This window comes from Haliotis cracherodii, unplaced genomic scaffold, assembly GCF_022045235.1.
Source record: "Haliotis cracherodii isolate W230 unplaced genomic scaffold, xgHalCrac1.p SCAF_7, whole genome shotgun sequence".
Taxonomy (NCBI): Eukaryota; Metazoa; Mollusca; class Gastropoda; order Lepetellida; family Haliotidae; genus Haliotis; species Haliotis cracherodii.
Genome location: NW_027266330.1, coordinates 34,287,740 through 34,304,736, shown reverse-complemented (window position 1 = coordinate 34,304,736; position 16,997 = coordinate 34,287,740). Strand labels below are relative to the sequence as shown.

At 40.2% G+C, this 16,997-nt stretch overlaps 1 protein-coding gene and 1 pseudogene across 1 annotated transcript; both read left to right on the top strand.

The window, feature by feature from the left end:
* Positions 1 to 628: 628 nt before the first annotated feature.
* LOC139448475 (flavin-containing monooxygenase 1-like) lies at positions 629 to 7,002 on the top strand (annotated as a pseudogene).
* Positions 7,003 to 11,211: 4,209 nt separating this feature from the next.
* LOC139448452 (lymphotoxin-alpha-like) lies at positions 11,212 to 13,850 on the top strand. The gene is given in 3 exon segments (XM_071230002.1): positions 11,212 to 11,580; positions 12,329 to 12,461; positions 13,418 to 13,850. Coding segments are annotated over 3 exon segments (903 nt in total). The 3' UTR covers positions 13,819 to 13,850.
* Positions 13,851 to 16,997: the final 3,147 nt, after the last annotated feature.

The window sequence follows — 16,997 nt, the reverse complement described above, 5'->3', positions numbered from 1 at the left end:
TACCCAAGAGAACAAAGTAAAACACGAGACCAACCCAAGTCTACAATGATTGGGAAAGTCTAGATTTCCACAGCTCTAGCATGAAATTAAGAATTGTACTGTGCTCCTTAGACAAAATATGACAAAATTATGTTTCTTTATGTTGGCATTATTTACGTATTTTTTAAGTTTTGATGTTTCTTGCTAAATGACTAAAAGTTGGAATTTTCCCTTTTAATTTTGTTTATTCAATAGGATCAAACGGGATACACATTTTGATAATGACCCATATATATTTACCACCAGGTCAGATAGAAAATGAAAGGGTTTAAGTGTCAGGTTCTATCTTGTTAAGTTATTAGTAAATCTCCATCAATTATGTGTACCTAGACCTTCTCTCTTCCAGCAAAGATATGGCCGCAAAGAAGATAGTTTCCAGAAATGACGTCATGATAAAACAATTTCTTACCGTGAAATAAAACCACGCCTCATTTTTCATTGTTCTATATATGTTCATACATACATACATATTGTCGTTCCCAGATAATCACCAAGTCAGATAGAACCCCAAACCCCTTGTACTTTCTGTCTTATTTTGTAAATCTCGATTGATTTTATATAATTAAACCTTCTCTCTTCCAGCAAAGATATGGCCGCAAGGAAGAGAGTCACCATTGTGGGAGCAGGGCTCGCCGGTTCGGCGGCCATCAAGTCGTGTTTGGAAGAAGGGTTGGAGCCTGTGTGTTTCGAACAATATGACAACTTTGGTAAGGTGTAACACTTTCGAGGTGACATCAGTATCATACGTTATACATTAATAATCATATCATAAACATTCATCTAAAAAAAAGAATGTTGCTTTTTTTTTATAAGAAATCGTTGCTAAGACTTATTTCCAAGTAGGCCCTACACACGCGACGTTGTAAGGAAAGAGGGTTAACTAACATATTGGCACGTTTATAATAAGGTGGTGTTTGGTACTTCACGGAAGAATACAGAGAAGGGCAGGGTGCAAGGGCCTCTGATTGTCTGACAACGAACATCAGTAGGGAGATGTTTGGCTTCAGCGATTTTCCATACTCTCCCAATCTTCCGCCATTCCTACCGCGCACCATGGTCTATGACTACATCCTGAGCTACTGTGAGACGTTTGGACTCGGCAAATACATGTACATCCACCTCAACACCAGGGTCAATAACATAAAGAAGTCCAGGGACTACAACGTCACGGGAAGATGGGAGGTGGAAACGATGGATTCCGAGAAGAAGACCCAAAGGGACATCTTTGAAACCGTTATGATCTGCTCTGGTTTCTACAAGAAGCCTCGCACACCTGATATAAAAGGACTGGCTACTTTCAAAGGAACTATTGAACACTCTATGAGGTTCAAAGATGCTTTGCAATACAGGGACAAGTCTGTACTTATAGTTGGTGAGTAATTTGTGTTGCACGTATTGTTAAAAATATAGATAGTGTTTTCAATACGATAAAGGAATAAATGTGGACATTATGTTTATGCTCCCTTCATTCATGTAATGTATCTTAAACATCGACTGTTTTAAAAATGTCACTGGACGATAACGAAATCATTTCCTCTTGTTTTTTTCTGTATTGCAAATTCCCATGTAATACAATTTATATTCCTTTTTTAATACTTACGATACGGACGGATATAAATTTTACAGTTATTATGACGAGCAGTGGCATTGTCAATGAAGACCATGTTAACGTCTTCTATTGTCATTGAATAATTTGAGACTGTTTAAAGCATCTGTAATATCAACTGTCATGTTTATGAACAAATCAGGATCATAATATCAGTTGTTACGCCGTACCCAAGCATGGATAAAAGGCGGTACACACAATGTCTATGGTTCCCTATAGTTATGCAAACTTTTCTCTAGTTTATATTTTCATTTTTTTACCTTAAGGTAACTCCCATTCTTCTGGAGATATGTCAGCTGAATCCTCAGCTTATGCAGAAGAGGTACGTCAAGTGACTAGGTTTAACAGTTATAAATCAAATCCCCTCTTGTCATAATTACAAATCTCATTATTATGATATCTTGATAACGACCTTCATTTCAATGTCAACGTGCTAAGGGCCAATCAAATAGCGTATGCTTTCGTGTGCTTTAATGTTCTAAATTATCATTGGGAAAGCAAACAAAACGTTAAAAAGTGTACTGTTCCCGTGTCTCAAATTGTACAAAGTGACGTCATTGATGTACGGTCCAGGAGACATTCTTTTCCTCTATTAAACAAAAAAGCTAGTATATATTTTGTGTCTATCTAATTCATAAAAAAAGAATTGTGCAAACCTAATCATGATCAACAGCATGGTTTGCAGACTTATTAATACGCCTCTTTTTTTTCTTTTGCAGGTATATTACAGTGTAGGAGAAGGTATGCTTATGATGCCATTGTGTGTCAAAAACGGGCAACCGTGGGACCTGGTTGTCTTTAGGAGGGCCAACATGTGGAATCCAGTCAAGTTCTTCAAGTTAGTGGTCGACTTGTGCAATGACCGTCTTGACCGCAGGCATGCAGGGTTCACCCCCAAATTTCCCCCGTCAAAGACCAGAGTAATGTATAAAGTCATGAGTTTGCTACCGGATATGATCTTTTGATAGACTTCCTCGATGAACCGTTACACGAGGGTAAGACTAATAAAATGTTAAACACACAAATTTGAAAAGTCATCATATTAGAAAAGTCAAGCTTGGCATTTTCTATTGACTGCCATAATTTGCAGTCCTAACTGTAGCAAGCTTGAATCAAGATCCTCTAAGCCAACTTAGTATTATCAAATATTATTTAGAAGAATCTAGCAGTTGACAATTACCCTTAAGACATAGACACTATCTCAGTTTTACACAATATGTCATGACAGTAATGTTTGGACCTTTGATCACAATTGGATCATTATTGGGCGCATGGTTCTTTTTCACATCCGTAAATTAGAGACTGACCATGCTATTCTGGTATAAAGGGGCCGGGAATTGTTTGAAAGCAATTATTACAGAAAACAATTTAAAAAAGGCCTTTTTTGTTTTAAAAAGGTGGTCATACGAGCTGTCCTATCATGCGAATAAATATATCGTTAAAAACGAATGTTCCGCTCTTTCTTTTAGAGAAATAAATTGTTTGTCTTAAAAAAGCAGCTGTCTGAGAATTTGTCCCCATACTGTTGTGCTGCTCCTGTTTGCAGATGATGGCAAGTTGAGTCTGTACAAGATGATGTTCCCACTTCATCAGCATCACACCCTGTCGGTGATTGGTTGCGTGGACTCTGATGGGGGCCTTTCCTCCACTAGCTGAGTTACCTTGCAGCCCGAGTATATGCCGGCAATCATCGACTGCCTTCCATGAAGGTCATGGCGGCTGAAGTGGAAAAGAGAAACTCCTCTGTATTTGAAAAATTTGGACGCTACAAATATCTGGTTAGTAAACAGCCCAGCAAATGTACCACTAAATCCCTGTCTCAAAGACTAAAAAGTGGTGAGCGTAATATCCTGCCCTATCGAGGGAATCCGTCACAAAACATGCAAAGGCAAGGCAAGTGTTCACCTGGATAAACATGCGAACGTAATGATGCAAGTGAAATAGTGAATTACACCGGACATAATTTTGGTCATCGATTCGTGAAAGTGTGAAATGTCCCCCGCTTGACTACAATAAAATGTTTGGAAAGCTTAACTAAAGCATTGAAGGTTGTTACCTTGATCACAAAAGGTTTGAGCAGGAGTCGTATGATGCTCTTTAATATCTTCGTAGAAAGAGCATGTGCCCCAATGGTTGTGGAATGTAGACAAGTTGGTTGGAGCTGCTGGAACATTGCTCGACATATAGGGAAAGTTGACTGTTGGAAAGTTGACTGTTGGAAAGTTGAAGTCATCCATGTTGTCATACAATTCTTGTGAAAAGTTTCTCGTCACTCTTAAACATTATGCAAAGATCGAAATATAAAACAGATGACGCGGCCAGTTATTTTCCATGTAGCCCGCTCATGTTGCCCGCTGTGAAATCAATCGGAATATATATATTCTTATATATTCTATAAGAGTATCATCTTATTTTATATAAATCACTAGCTTCGGATTGGTTAAGGAGCGGCCAGTTATTTTCCATGTAGCCCGCCCATGTTGCCCGCTGTGAAATCAATCGGAATATATATATTCTTATATATTCTATAAGAGTATCATCTTATTTTATATGAAACACTAGCTTTGGATTGGTTAAGGGGCGGGCAGTTATTTTCCATGTAGCCCGCTCATGTTGCCCGCTGTGAAATCAATCGGAATATATATATTCTTATATATTCTATAAGAGTATCATCTTATTTTATATGAAACACTATCTTCGGATTGGTTAAGGAACGGGCAGTTATTTTCCATGTAGCCCGCTCATGTTGCCCGCTGTGAAATCAATCGGAATATATATATTCTTATATATTCTATAAGAGTGTCATATTATTTTGTATGAAACACTAGCTTCGGATTGGTTAAGGAGCGGCCAGTTATTTTCCATGTAGCCCGCTCATGTAGCCTGCTGTGAAATCAATCTGAAAACATCTTGGCAAAATTGCTTAAAGAATCATTGGGTTTTTAAAATACTCATGTTTATCCCAGTGAATTGGAAGTAACACTGTTCGTCTCCGTCGTCCTCTCCTCGTGATCGATTGACATCTTGTATTATAACAGCCTTCAACACATCAACCTTCAAAACATCAACCTTTGAGAAACATGCACTCTAGGGCCCCGTTCCTCAAAGCGATCTTAGCGCTACGATGATCCTAAGCCTATGTTAAAGTATGGGAGTTACGGTCACCTTAGCGCTAAGATCGCTATGAGGAACGGGGCCCAGGGCGTCCTAGATCAAAAGTTTGAACTCACAAAACGTTGTGAATTAAGTTATTCTCGTGAACGAATGAACATAATCATACAATATTTTATTCGCTGGGATTCGAGAAAATTGGCTTCATAAACGGTGGTTGGTATTCACATGACAGACGGGTATTCCCTTGCTAACTTGAATAATCTCCTTTATGGGCAATTTGCATGAATTCAGCCTTTTTCACTCGATGTAAAGTTGAAATAGTCCAACTGGAGTTACGTCCCTTTAACAGTATGTACAGATTGCATCACTAACAACTTTAAAAAGCAAGCATGTGGACAGCGAATAATGAAAGGCTTACTTTTTCATTCAAATTTTGTGAATGGCGGGTTCTACCGGTAGGGCAGGACATGCTTACCCTTTTCGCGAACCCCTGGTGATTTTCAGTGGTCCATTCATATAATATTCACAGCTATTTTGCCCTTACACCAAATCTGTTATGGCGGATAATCTGGACTGGTTATTCTCTTGCATTGACAATTTATGTTTATAAGAATGCAGATGACGGTCACAATGATCAAATCCTGCAAATAAGCAGAGGAAACAGGCCCGTGAAGATCCCGGGTAGAATAGGTCTTCAGCAACCCATGCTTGCCGTAAAAGGTGACTATGCTTCTCGTAAGAGGCGACTAACGGGATCGGGTGGTCAGGCTTGCTGACTTGGTTGATGCATGTCATCGTATCCCAATTGCGTGGAACGATGCTCATGATGTCAATCACTGGATTGTCTGGTCCAGACTCGACTATTTACAGACGGCGTCATATTGCTGGAATATTGCTGAGTGCGGCGTTAAATAACAAACTAACAAACAAACACTGTCTTTTATTTCTAGTTCAGGTGCCTGAATAAGCGGAAGGGCATTGGCTCTTTCATGGTTATTGAACGATATAAGATTATCAACATTCTTGAAGCTTAAGGTAAACTTCTTGTATTTTGCCAAATCTTGAGCAGAAATGTGATTCATATCCTGAACATATTGTCAACGCGCATGTGTTGACGGGGAAATTAGCTCAGATTGAAGGCGAAGAATACGTTGAGTCCAAACTTTTTTTAGTCGGCAATAAAACAAAATACAATTAGAAATATGTCGAGCGGAAATTCCAACTCAACAAGTACAAGTGAAGTCCAGCAAGCAGGCGTATCCTACTCGCGGCTGTACATACAGGTGCTGTCGGAATACCGGACTAACTAACAGTAAAGATGTAAACATATATATACACTATTGGACAACAATAGACAGACAAAGAGACAATAGCGTTGCCCTTGACATGGGGCTTATGGATGTGATTACAGACACGGCCCGGGGAAAATGGATTAAGGCTATAAATGTCATAATGTGAAATGCTGTGTTAGACAATGGTTCAACTGACCGCCGTTACGCATGGATTACATCATGTTAAAATAGTTCAGATTTCCTAAACGATACTGTACAAATAGGGTTGTTGTTCCGAAGCTACAATTCTTTAACATTGCGTTGTCCAGAGTGCAGTTAAGTCACTCTGTGACAATATTGTGAAAGATTGAGCATAGTCAAGCACGATTACGCCAAACATGCTTCTGTGGGAATTCTGGGTTAGAACATCAACCCATGCAAGGTATCGTCAGAGGCTATTAAATGAATCGGGTGGTCAAGCTGGGTGATTATAGCGTGTCATCATACCCCTTTCATTTATTTGTCGGGTGCGGACTTATTACAGATTAATTTATTTGGTACGTCCCTAGATTATTGTTGACACAACAATACAACAAAATTAAACTTAAATTTGGTGTTTGGTACCATACATTGTATATTTCAGATACCCAACCTTGTTTTCCGAGACGAAGTGGAAGAAGAGCTAGGCGTGACCCCCTCCTTGTTAGACCTGATCAAGGCGGGGCCTCGACTCGCCTATCTCTACTACTACGGGCCTGCACTCCCATACCACTATCGACTGTGGGGGCCGCATACCTGGAGTGGAGCAAAGGAAGCAATCAATATGCTGTAGAACATGGTCACTATGCTAAGCAAATGAGGACTGTCCAACCACCGGACGGTGCAGGAGGAAGCTGTTTCTTCAGATTTATCATTGTTTCCACAGTTGCTGCCTTGCTGGCTTTGGCCTACCAGAGAACATATTTCTATTGATATCCGTACAGGATGGTCCCTTCTAAACGTTCTGTGCAGATTTGCTTCTATTTGCTATGCCAGAATACGGTGTACCTAGAGGTGGTAAAGCTGAGTCCCATTGGTCGAGCTATTACTATTCTAATTATTTTGAAAGCGGCATTCCCAAATTCACTCGCTGTATATCAAGACAAAGAACCCATCGTAATATAGTATTTGCATTCTTGTTTATACATCACATACAACCTTATGAATATGCATTCATGTTATATATATGAGAGTATTATCTTATTTTATATGAAACACTAGCTTCGGATTGGTTAAGGAGCGGCCAGTTATTTTCCATGTAGCCCGCTCATGTTGCCCGCTGTGAAATCAATCGGAATATATATATTCTTATATATTCTATAAGAGTATCATCTTATTTTATATAAATCACTAGCTTCGGATTGGTTAAGGAGCGGCCAGTTATTTTCCATGTAGCCCGCCCATGTTGCCCGCTGTGAAATCAATCGGAATATATATATTCTTATATATTCTATAAGAGTATCATCTTATTTTATATGAAACACTAGCTTCGGATTGGTTAAGGAGCGGCCAGTTATTTTCCATGTAGCCCGCTCATGTTGCCCGCTGTGAAATCAATCGGAATATATATATTCTTATATATTCTATAAGAGTATCATCTTATTTTATATGAAACACTATCTTCGGATTGGTTAAGGAACGGGCAGTTATTTTCCATGTAGCCCGCTCATGTTGCCCGCTGTGAAATCAATCGGAATATATATATTCTTATATATTCTATAAGAGTGTCATATTATTTTGTATGAAACACTATCTTCGGATTGGTTAAGGAGCGGCCAGTTATTTTCCATGTAGCCCGCTCATGTAGCCTGCTGTGAAATCAATCTGAAAACATCTTGGCAAAATTGCTTAAAGAATCATTGGGTTTTTAAAATACTCATGTTTATCCCAGTGAATTGGAAGTAACACTGTTCGTCTCCGTCGTCCTCTCCTCGTGATCGATTGACATCTTGTATTATAACAGCCTTCAACACATCAACCTTCAAAACATCAACCTTTGAGAAACATGCACTCTAGGGCCCCGTTCCTCAAAGCGATCTTAGCGCTACGATGATCCTAAGCCTATGTTAAAGTATGGGAGTTACGGTCACCTTAGCGCTAAGATCGCTATGAGGAACGGGGCCCAGGACGTCCTAGATCAAAAGTTTGAACTCACAAAACGTTGTGAATTAAGTTATTCTCGTGAACGAATGAACATAATCATACAATATTTTATTCGCTGGGATTCGAGAAAATTGGCTTCATAAACGGTGGTTGGTATTCACATGACAGACGGGTATTCCCTTGCTAACTTGAATAATCTCCTTTATGGGCAATTTGCATGAATTCAGCCTTTTTCACACGATGTAAAGTTGAAATAGTCCAACTGGAGTTACGTCCCTTTAACAGTATGTACAGATTGCATCACTAACAACTTTAAAAAGCAAGCATGTGGACAGCGAATAATGAAAGGCTTACTTTTTCATTCAAATTTTGTGAATGGCGGGTTCTACCGGTAGGGCAGGACATGCTTACCCTTTTCGCGAACCCCTGGTGATTTTCAGTGGTCCATTCAAATAATATTCACAGCTATTTTGCCCTTACACCAAATCTGTTATGGCGGATAATCTGGACTGGTTATTCTCTTGCATTGACAATTTATGTTTATAAGAATGCAGATGACGGTCACAATGATCAAATCCTGCAAATAAGCAGAGGAAACAGGCCCATGAAGATCCCGGGTAGAATAGGTCTTCAGCAACCCATGCTTGCCGTAAAAGGTGACTATGCTTCTCGTAAGAGGCGACTAACGGGATCGGGTGGTCAGGCTCGCTGACTTGGTTGATGCATGTCATCGTATCCCAATTGCGTGGATCGATGCTCATGATGTCAATCACTGGATTTTAGGTAGATGATGTCATGCGTCTTCTTTTGTGTTATTTACATGTATCACTTATGATAGATCACTTTGTTTTTATAACGTTTGTATATGAACATTTCCATGTGTTTAAGTCCACATGGCATAGTCTACAAACCCTCCCTTCAATGTGACGTTGGACGCCGTGTCATCTCACTTCACCCCTTCTCTCAACCCGCATCTTCCACTTACAATGTTGGGCCCCTCAGGCGTGCCCTAAACCCATGATTGTGGGTTCGATTCCCTGTCCGCCCCGATTTTATTTTTCGGTTTGTCAGCACCATACCCGTGCTCGTGGGTTTCACCAAAGTGGTAAACGTCTAAGACCTGCATCACCTCGGGCCTTCTTCCCACATTGAGCTGACACGCCGTGTTACAACTGGAATACTATTCAACGGGCGTTCAACCCAACTCACTCACATTTATGAGTGTTCCCTGTGACGTCCAACGTGTCTTGACTGATCTAACACTGACATCAATGTTCATAAATAGTTGACATGACATTGTTGGAAACCACAATGAACACTTTAGATAGTTCATACGGGACACAGAGAGCGGAAAGGGTTTTCCGGTGTCTGCGGGCACAGATTCCTGGTAAATGGTGACTAATAATGTCAATATAATAATATAATAATATATATATATATATATATTATCTTTAGAATTTGTTTGCCATGTTTGTCGTTCAACGCTGCACTTAGCAATATTCCAGCAATATCAGAGCAGTCTGTAAATCATCGAGTCGGGACCAGACGATCCAGTGATTGACATCATGCGCATCGGTGTACGCATTTGGGATAGGTGAGGTGAGGTGAGGTGATCATTGCTCTTATATAGCGATGTGCATGCACGTGTGTGTGTGTGTGTGTGTGTGTGTGTGTGTGTTGCTGCTTGTAGTAGTCCGGACTGATGCCGATTTATAGTGCTAGCCCACTGAGATACCATGCCACAATTTTAACATGAATACCCCACTCAGACACAGTATACTGACTCCGAGCCGACCAGTCCTTGTTTCAGCCCCTTAATGCCGAGCGCCAGACAGGCATTTGGGAGATGATGACATGCATCTACCAAGTCAACGAGCCTGACCACCCGATCCCGTTAGCGACTTCTTACTGTCATCTGATAATAAAGGTACTAAACACGTAACAGTATTACCACGATAGTATAATTCACAAACAAAATGTGAACTTTAATGTGATATCAAAATTTGATACAATTAACTTATACACATGAAAGCATGACTTACTTATCAAACAAACACAAACGGATATGTCGTTGTTGGAAAATTGGACGTGTACAATATGCAATGTCGAAATGTTATGATGCATAAAAGTGCAAGTGCAAGGATAGGTACAACGTTTCAGGACTGGATAAATCACAACATCGTTGATGGAAATATCGTATTCAAAACATCGAAAGCGGCGCGAAAATAAGGTTAACTTGCACTTTAGTCCTCTATCAATTTCAAAGGCTGAAACGAAAATACAGCGAAGCCGGAGACTTCTATTTTGAGGCTCCATATATGGTTACTGTTACTGGAAAGATGTCCCAAAACGCTCGCCCCCATTCGCGGTCAATACGTTTGCACACGTTTCGTGGCAGAAAACCCAACACTGCAACTTTACAAAAACCAATAATACGTCAGGGCATACCTAATAACAAATGTTTGACCAAAGTTAAATATGTAAAACGAAAAAACCTTTAAAAAAGCAGAAAAGAATGACAGCCGAAATCGTTCCCAAAACGAAGCATCCGCCACTGGTGTTAAAACGGGTTCTAAGCTGATACATTACAGTACTGTGTCCACAACTTAGGTCAGCTATTAGCTGCCTTTAGTTGTGTACTAAGGGGAATAATCCATGACAGATATTTATTAACTGAACTGCAGCATGGAATCTCAGTGGGCCAGCACTATACAATCGGCATCAGTCCGGACTGGTACAAGAAGCCACACACACACATGTGCATGCACGTCGATAAAGTGCAATATCTTGGACACGACGTTAAACCCTATTTCACCTCACCTCACTCTTCTTTTATCTTCACGTCACATGAGAACAATTACCGACGTGGAACATCGTGCAATGGCTGCATTATACACTACGCCATACAATACGGCAATGTGGTGACTACTCACGCGGAGTATTCTTAAACGTGAACACACTTACACTACCAGGAAGTCCTGTTTTAAGTAGAACGAGGTCACTTAATCTGAACCATCTGTGGTCTATTTACCTCAATGTATGTGTAGTTTGTGATATCATTATATCACCCGCAGTCCTATCATTAGCATGGACTACACACGCTGTCCGAACCGTGGACACCGAACTGCCACAACAATATGTATACTGACTTTAGTCATATCAGCAGCATTGAACATATCCCTGATTGTTCTGCTTGTGCTGAATAAAGTCTCTCGCAGTCACAGCAACACTGCAGTCACAGAAGAAACAAGACACATTGGGCAAGGATCATTGTGTGTTCTCTGTGAAAGGGATGGGAGAGAGGAGCGTTCCTTGCCACCGTCCAAGGATGTAGATGTGGTACATCTCCAGGGACGTCGGATGTGCTGTCAGAGACATGCTGACGGCCTAACACATCTTGTTCAGCTTGTAAGTAAAGTGACAACTGTATTTAAAGTCATGTATTAGCAGCGATATTCTATTTGAATTGATTAAGAAAAGGGTAACGTGTAATATCTTGAAACATGGCAAGTTAAATTGAGTGAGCTGCGTTTACGCTTCGTTGAGTGAGTGAGTATGGTTTTACGCCGCTTAGTGCAATATTCCAGTAATATCGGAAACGGGCTTCACTCATTGTGTTCATGTGGGGAATCGAAGGTGGTGTTTGGCGTGAGCGAAAGCTTTAACCACTAAGCTACCCCACCGCCCCAGTTCCGTTGAACAGTTTTTTTCAGTTGTAACATATGGCGTGTCAGCTCAATCTGGGACGAAAGTCCGAAGTGATGCAGGTCTCAGACGTTTGCCACTTTGGAGAAATCCACGAGCACGGGAATACGGATGACAAACCCAGAAACACGATGAGAGCAAATCTGGAATACGAACCAACTGTTGTGAAACACCACTGATTTCTAACAACATTTCAGTATTAAAAAGTTCAGAAATTGACCTTCCAAAGTCACCATTAATGTCAGAAGTTTTATTCTGTGAAAAGCATTAATAGAAGACCAACTTGATGCAAGTATTACATGTTTAAGTTGTGAGTTTTGACGATCTATGAGAGGAATTGTATAGGTGTAAAATATATGATTTTAATCAAATTGGTCCATACTCGAAATTGGTCCATCAACATTTAAATGTTCTAATACATGGCGTATTTTAATGAGTATCCGTATTACAGATGTCAGGCTACTACTATGAGCACAGAGGATCCAAAACTGAGTCGGGCAGGACACGACACTCTCACCAGTACGATGTCCAACCTTACACAAGGCCCTCTGCCCACCTGTTCCTGGATCAGGGTGCATTCAAAGGTACGAATAGGTATAGGCCTGTCCAAATAGTGTTTTGTTGGAGAATGACAAGAGCTCTAAAATGTTATTCTGTTTAATTTCATAATGTTCCTCTCTGTTGGATAAATGTTCGTTTAACACTTGCTGTTAGCACTTTAGAATATCAGAGTTCCACTCTTTGCTATAAATATAGGGTTCCCAGTTGTATTTACGCCGGAGTTCTGTAGTGTTTGTTTGTTTACCTGTTAGTAGTTTAACGCCGCCGCATTCAGCAATATTATAGCTATATGATGACGGTCTGTAAATAATCGAGTCTGGCCAAGACAATCCAGTGATTGACACCATCAGCATCAATCTACGCAATTGGGATACGATGACATGTGTCAACTAGATCACCGAGCCCGTCCACCCGATCGGCACGACAAGCACGGGTTGCTGAAGACCAATTTTAACATGGATCTTCACGGGCCTGTTCTGTAGTGATTTATCCATGCTTGCAGAAACTAAATTCACGTATACCAATTCTTTGTTTACGTTTCTAAGATTGTTTTCTTTATTAACACATCATATATATATATACATATATATATATATATATATTTGGATATACTTTCCTTATATGATTTTGCAACTCTGATTTTCACGCACCCATGGTATTGCGTACGATCATCAGGCATAATGAAACAGGGTTTTTAGTTTGACCCTTTTTTTTTTTCTCGGCTTGGGGGTTTACCATGGCGACAGGTGGAAATGCCTGGTGATCGTACGCAATACCATGGGTGCGTGCAACTCAGAGTTGCAAAATGATATAAGGAAAGTGTATCCAAATCTTTATGCTCTACTTTGTATTGTATTATATCTAATATGTATGTTTTAAACGATAAACCAAAAAGATTAAATAAAAAAAACGGACATATATTTCAGTAGCTGATATTAACATAATTGCCATAATCATTTAAATACTAAATACATTGCAGGAACACATCTTGTCTGGAGCACAAAGCCTGGTTTTGGAACTGCGCATGTAACTGGTGCAATAGAAATGGAAAATAACTCAATATTCGTACAAGAAGATGGTTTATATTTCGTATATTCCTCGCTGACGTTTACTGTACGTGGTGGTGACATGACAAATGGATACGTGACATTTTGGTTATTACGCCACAATGCACGTTATTCCCCTGTGCCTGATGTTTTACTGAAGACAAATGTCACTCTTCCTCATAAAAAGAGACTTTTCACTGCAGCTACCTTAGAGGAAAACTTTTCTTTGCGGCATGGAGATGCGCTATCCGTCCACCTATCTAACTATTCATATGTTTATCGGTTTTCTTTATCAAATTATTTTGGTGTTTGTCAGCTTAGCACGAAACTTTAATACACAGCTTTGTATATATCCAACGTACAGGAATTATGTCACGAACAAATGAGAAATAAATAATATTGAAAAACATACAGCTGTTGTTTTATATATATTTCTCTCAGATGATGAAAGTGTGTTTTGTGAAATTGGGTTTATGGTCGTATGCGGCCAAAAAAAACTACTTGTCACGCAACAAACACTTACTTCCTTGTGCAAACTGTGGCGGTGCTATCGGTAGGTTTACACCTGATGTCATTATTTGAATTTGATCCATTCACGTAAGTTTCACCGATATTTGCATTTTACGCCCAATGGAATCTGTTTCTGCAGGTAATGAAGATTGGTTATTCTCTATTCTTGACGTTTCACCTTTCTACACACATATGGCAGTTTTTAATAATTTACGACTAGTTTACCAATCTAAATTTTGCAAACTCTCGTAAACCATTTTTGTTTTGGGGGGGGGGGAAATAATTTTAGTTTCAGTAATTACTGCTGAACGGGTGCAACAGCGTACTTAAATATAAAGAAACAAAAATAATTGACACAAAAAAAAAATACAAAACAGTGCCCAAACTATTCGCAAAAACTGTTTTGATATGTAAACAAATATACGAGTAGTTTACACAAAGTTTGCAAATGTAAGATATTACACCAATATGTTTAGCCAAGAGAAACCCTCTTGGGGATGCCGGTCATGATATACGTTTATCTTCTGTTATACGCTTGGCGATAATTCAGGAGGCCCGTGAAGATTCCGGGGTAGAATAGGTCTTCAGAAACCCATGCTTGTCGTTAAAAAGAGACCATGCTTGTCGTAAGAGGCGACTAACGGGATCGGGTGGTCAGGCACGCTTACTTGGTTGATGAATGTCATCGATCCCAATTGCGTAGATCGATGCTCATGATGTCAATCACTGGATTGTCTGGTCCAGACTCGATTATTTACAGACATCCGTCATATAGCTGGAATATTGCTGAGTGCGGTGTTAAACAACAAACAAACAATAATTCAGGTGTAAGTTGCTGCGTCAACTTTATAAGTGAATAAACAAGAAGAGTGAACTTCTTTGAAAACCTTCTTTACTTGGGTTCATGTGTTTCTGTATACAAGAGCGCGGCTTCCGGTGGTTGGCCATGTGCTGTGTAAGGGAAGTAACCCCAGCTGTAGCTGTATGGCGCTTACCGCTAGTTAAGATATAAATCTACATCAGGTAGACCAAGGCGGCATGTAAATAATCAAGTCTGGATCAGACAAGCCAGTGATCAATTATATCACAGTAAGTTACGGTTATGACGAATATGCTTATAACGAACTGGCGGATAAAACGAACTAACTTTTTAGTTCCGACTATTTGCTGTAGTTATGCTGTATATATGCTTATAACGAAATACGGTAATAACGAACGAAAAATAGTAGTCCCTTTGAGTTCGTTATAACCGTAGTTTACTGTATTAGATATACTGATCATGCCGTACCGTGACCCGCTATCAACCAGGTAACCGGGCCAGGCTGCAGTGCGTCGATCAACTTTTTTTTGTCGACGAGTACTTTCCCTTTACTTGAACAAAGATACCTTATCGCACGACTGTCGTGTTAAACGTATCGGAGGTACGATCGTCGTAACGCTACTTTAACTTCAGTACTTCGTCACTGGACACACGCTTCCGTGTTTGTTTTTGTATCTATTGATATTTGATATGAAAGCTCCCTGTGACCTCAATAATCTATAATAAAACCATCAGCTTCACTGCTCTAATATTGTAATAAGCTGTTGATATAGGGTTGATTACATTGTTGAAGACTGCAATGAACACTTAAGATATTTTATACGGGACACAGAGAGCGGAAAGGGTTTTCCGGTGACTGTAGGACGTTTTTACCCCTTCATTACACAACTACCTGGTTAATGGTGACTAATGCTGCCTTAATTCATTACAGGAAGAGAGACGTATCTATGACAGGTTTTCCAAAACTAGTGTTCCTCTTTTATTGAATGAGTGTGTGTCAATGCAGGTATTTAAAAACTAATACTCTTTGATCTTGTGGGTCATGTATACCGCGTCAGCCTATGAGGTGAGGTGAAATCGGGTTTAATATTTCAAGATTAATACACTGATATAGCGACGTGCATGTGCGTGCGTGCCCGTGCGTGCGTGCGTGTGGGTGCGTGCGAGTGGCTGTTTGCACTGTTCCGGACTAATAGCGGTTTAGCCCACTGAGATACCATGCCGTATGTTTAACATTGATACCCCACTCAAATACAGTGTACTGACTCCGAGCCGACCAGTCCCTGCTCGATCCCTTCATACCGAGAGCGACCCGTGAAGATTCCGGAGTAGAATAGATCTTCAACAACCCATGCTTGCCGTAAAAGGTGACTATGCTTGTCGTAAAAGGCGACTAACGGGATCGAGTGGTCAGGGTCGCTGATTTGGTTGATGCATGTCATCGTATCCCAATTGCGGGGGTCGATGCTCATGATATTAATCACTGGATTGTCTGGTCCAGACTCGATTATTTACAGACCGCCGTCATATAGCTGGAATATTGCTGAGTGCGGCGTTAAACAACGAAGCAAACCAAACCAAACCTTCATAACCTTCGAGAGCCATGCAGAGTAACAACAAGAAACCCTTTTAAAGTCTTTTGTTACGACCTTCCGCTCTTCGGAGTAATCGCTATAAATACTGGTTAGGCTTCTAAGTAGTCAGGGGAGGGGGATGCATAGACATAGGCGAGGACAGATTTCTATGAACTCGCTGCTTTCTTGTAATTCTTTTCACGGATATGACTTACCCCTAAGGCTTTGACGTCGTGATACAATTAAATGAATAGAACCATTTCCATATTCTAAAGAAATTTGTACTAAAAGCAGATTCCATTGTACGATTCCGACCCGTAACGGGATTACCTCAGACCTTTGTTTGGCGGAAACGAAAACTAGGATTCGATTCTAAATAGATTGACGGGGCGGTCGGGTAGCCTAGTGGTTAGAGCGTTCGCTCGTCACGCCGAAGACCTGGGTTCGATTCCCGACATGGGTACAATGTGTGAAGCCCATTTCTGGTGACCCTCGCCGTGATATTGCTGGCATATTGCTAAAAGCGGCGTAAAACAATACTCACTCACTCACTAATAAGATTGACTATAATCATGTGTTTATGAATCACTACTAAATGGCGATTACACT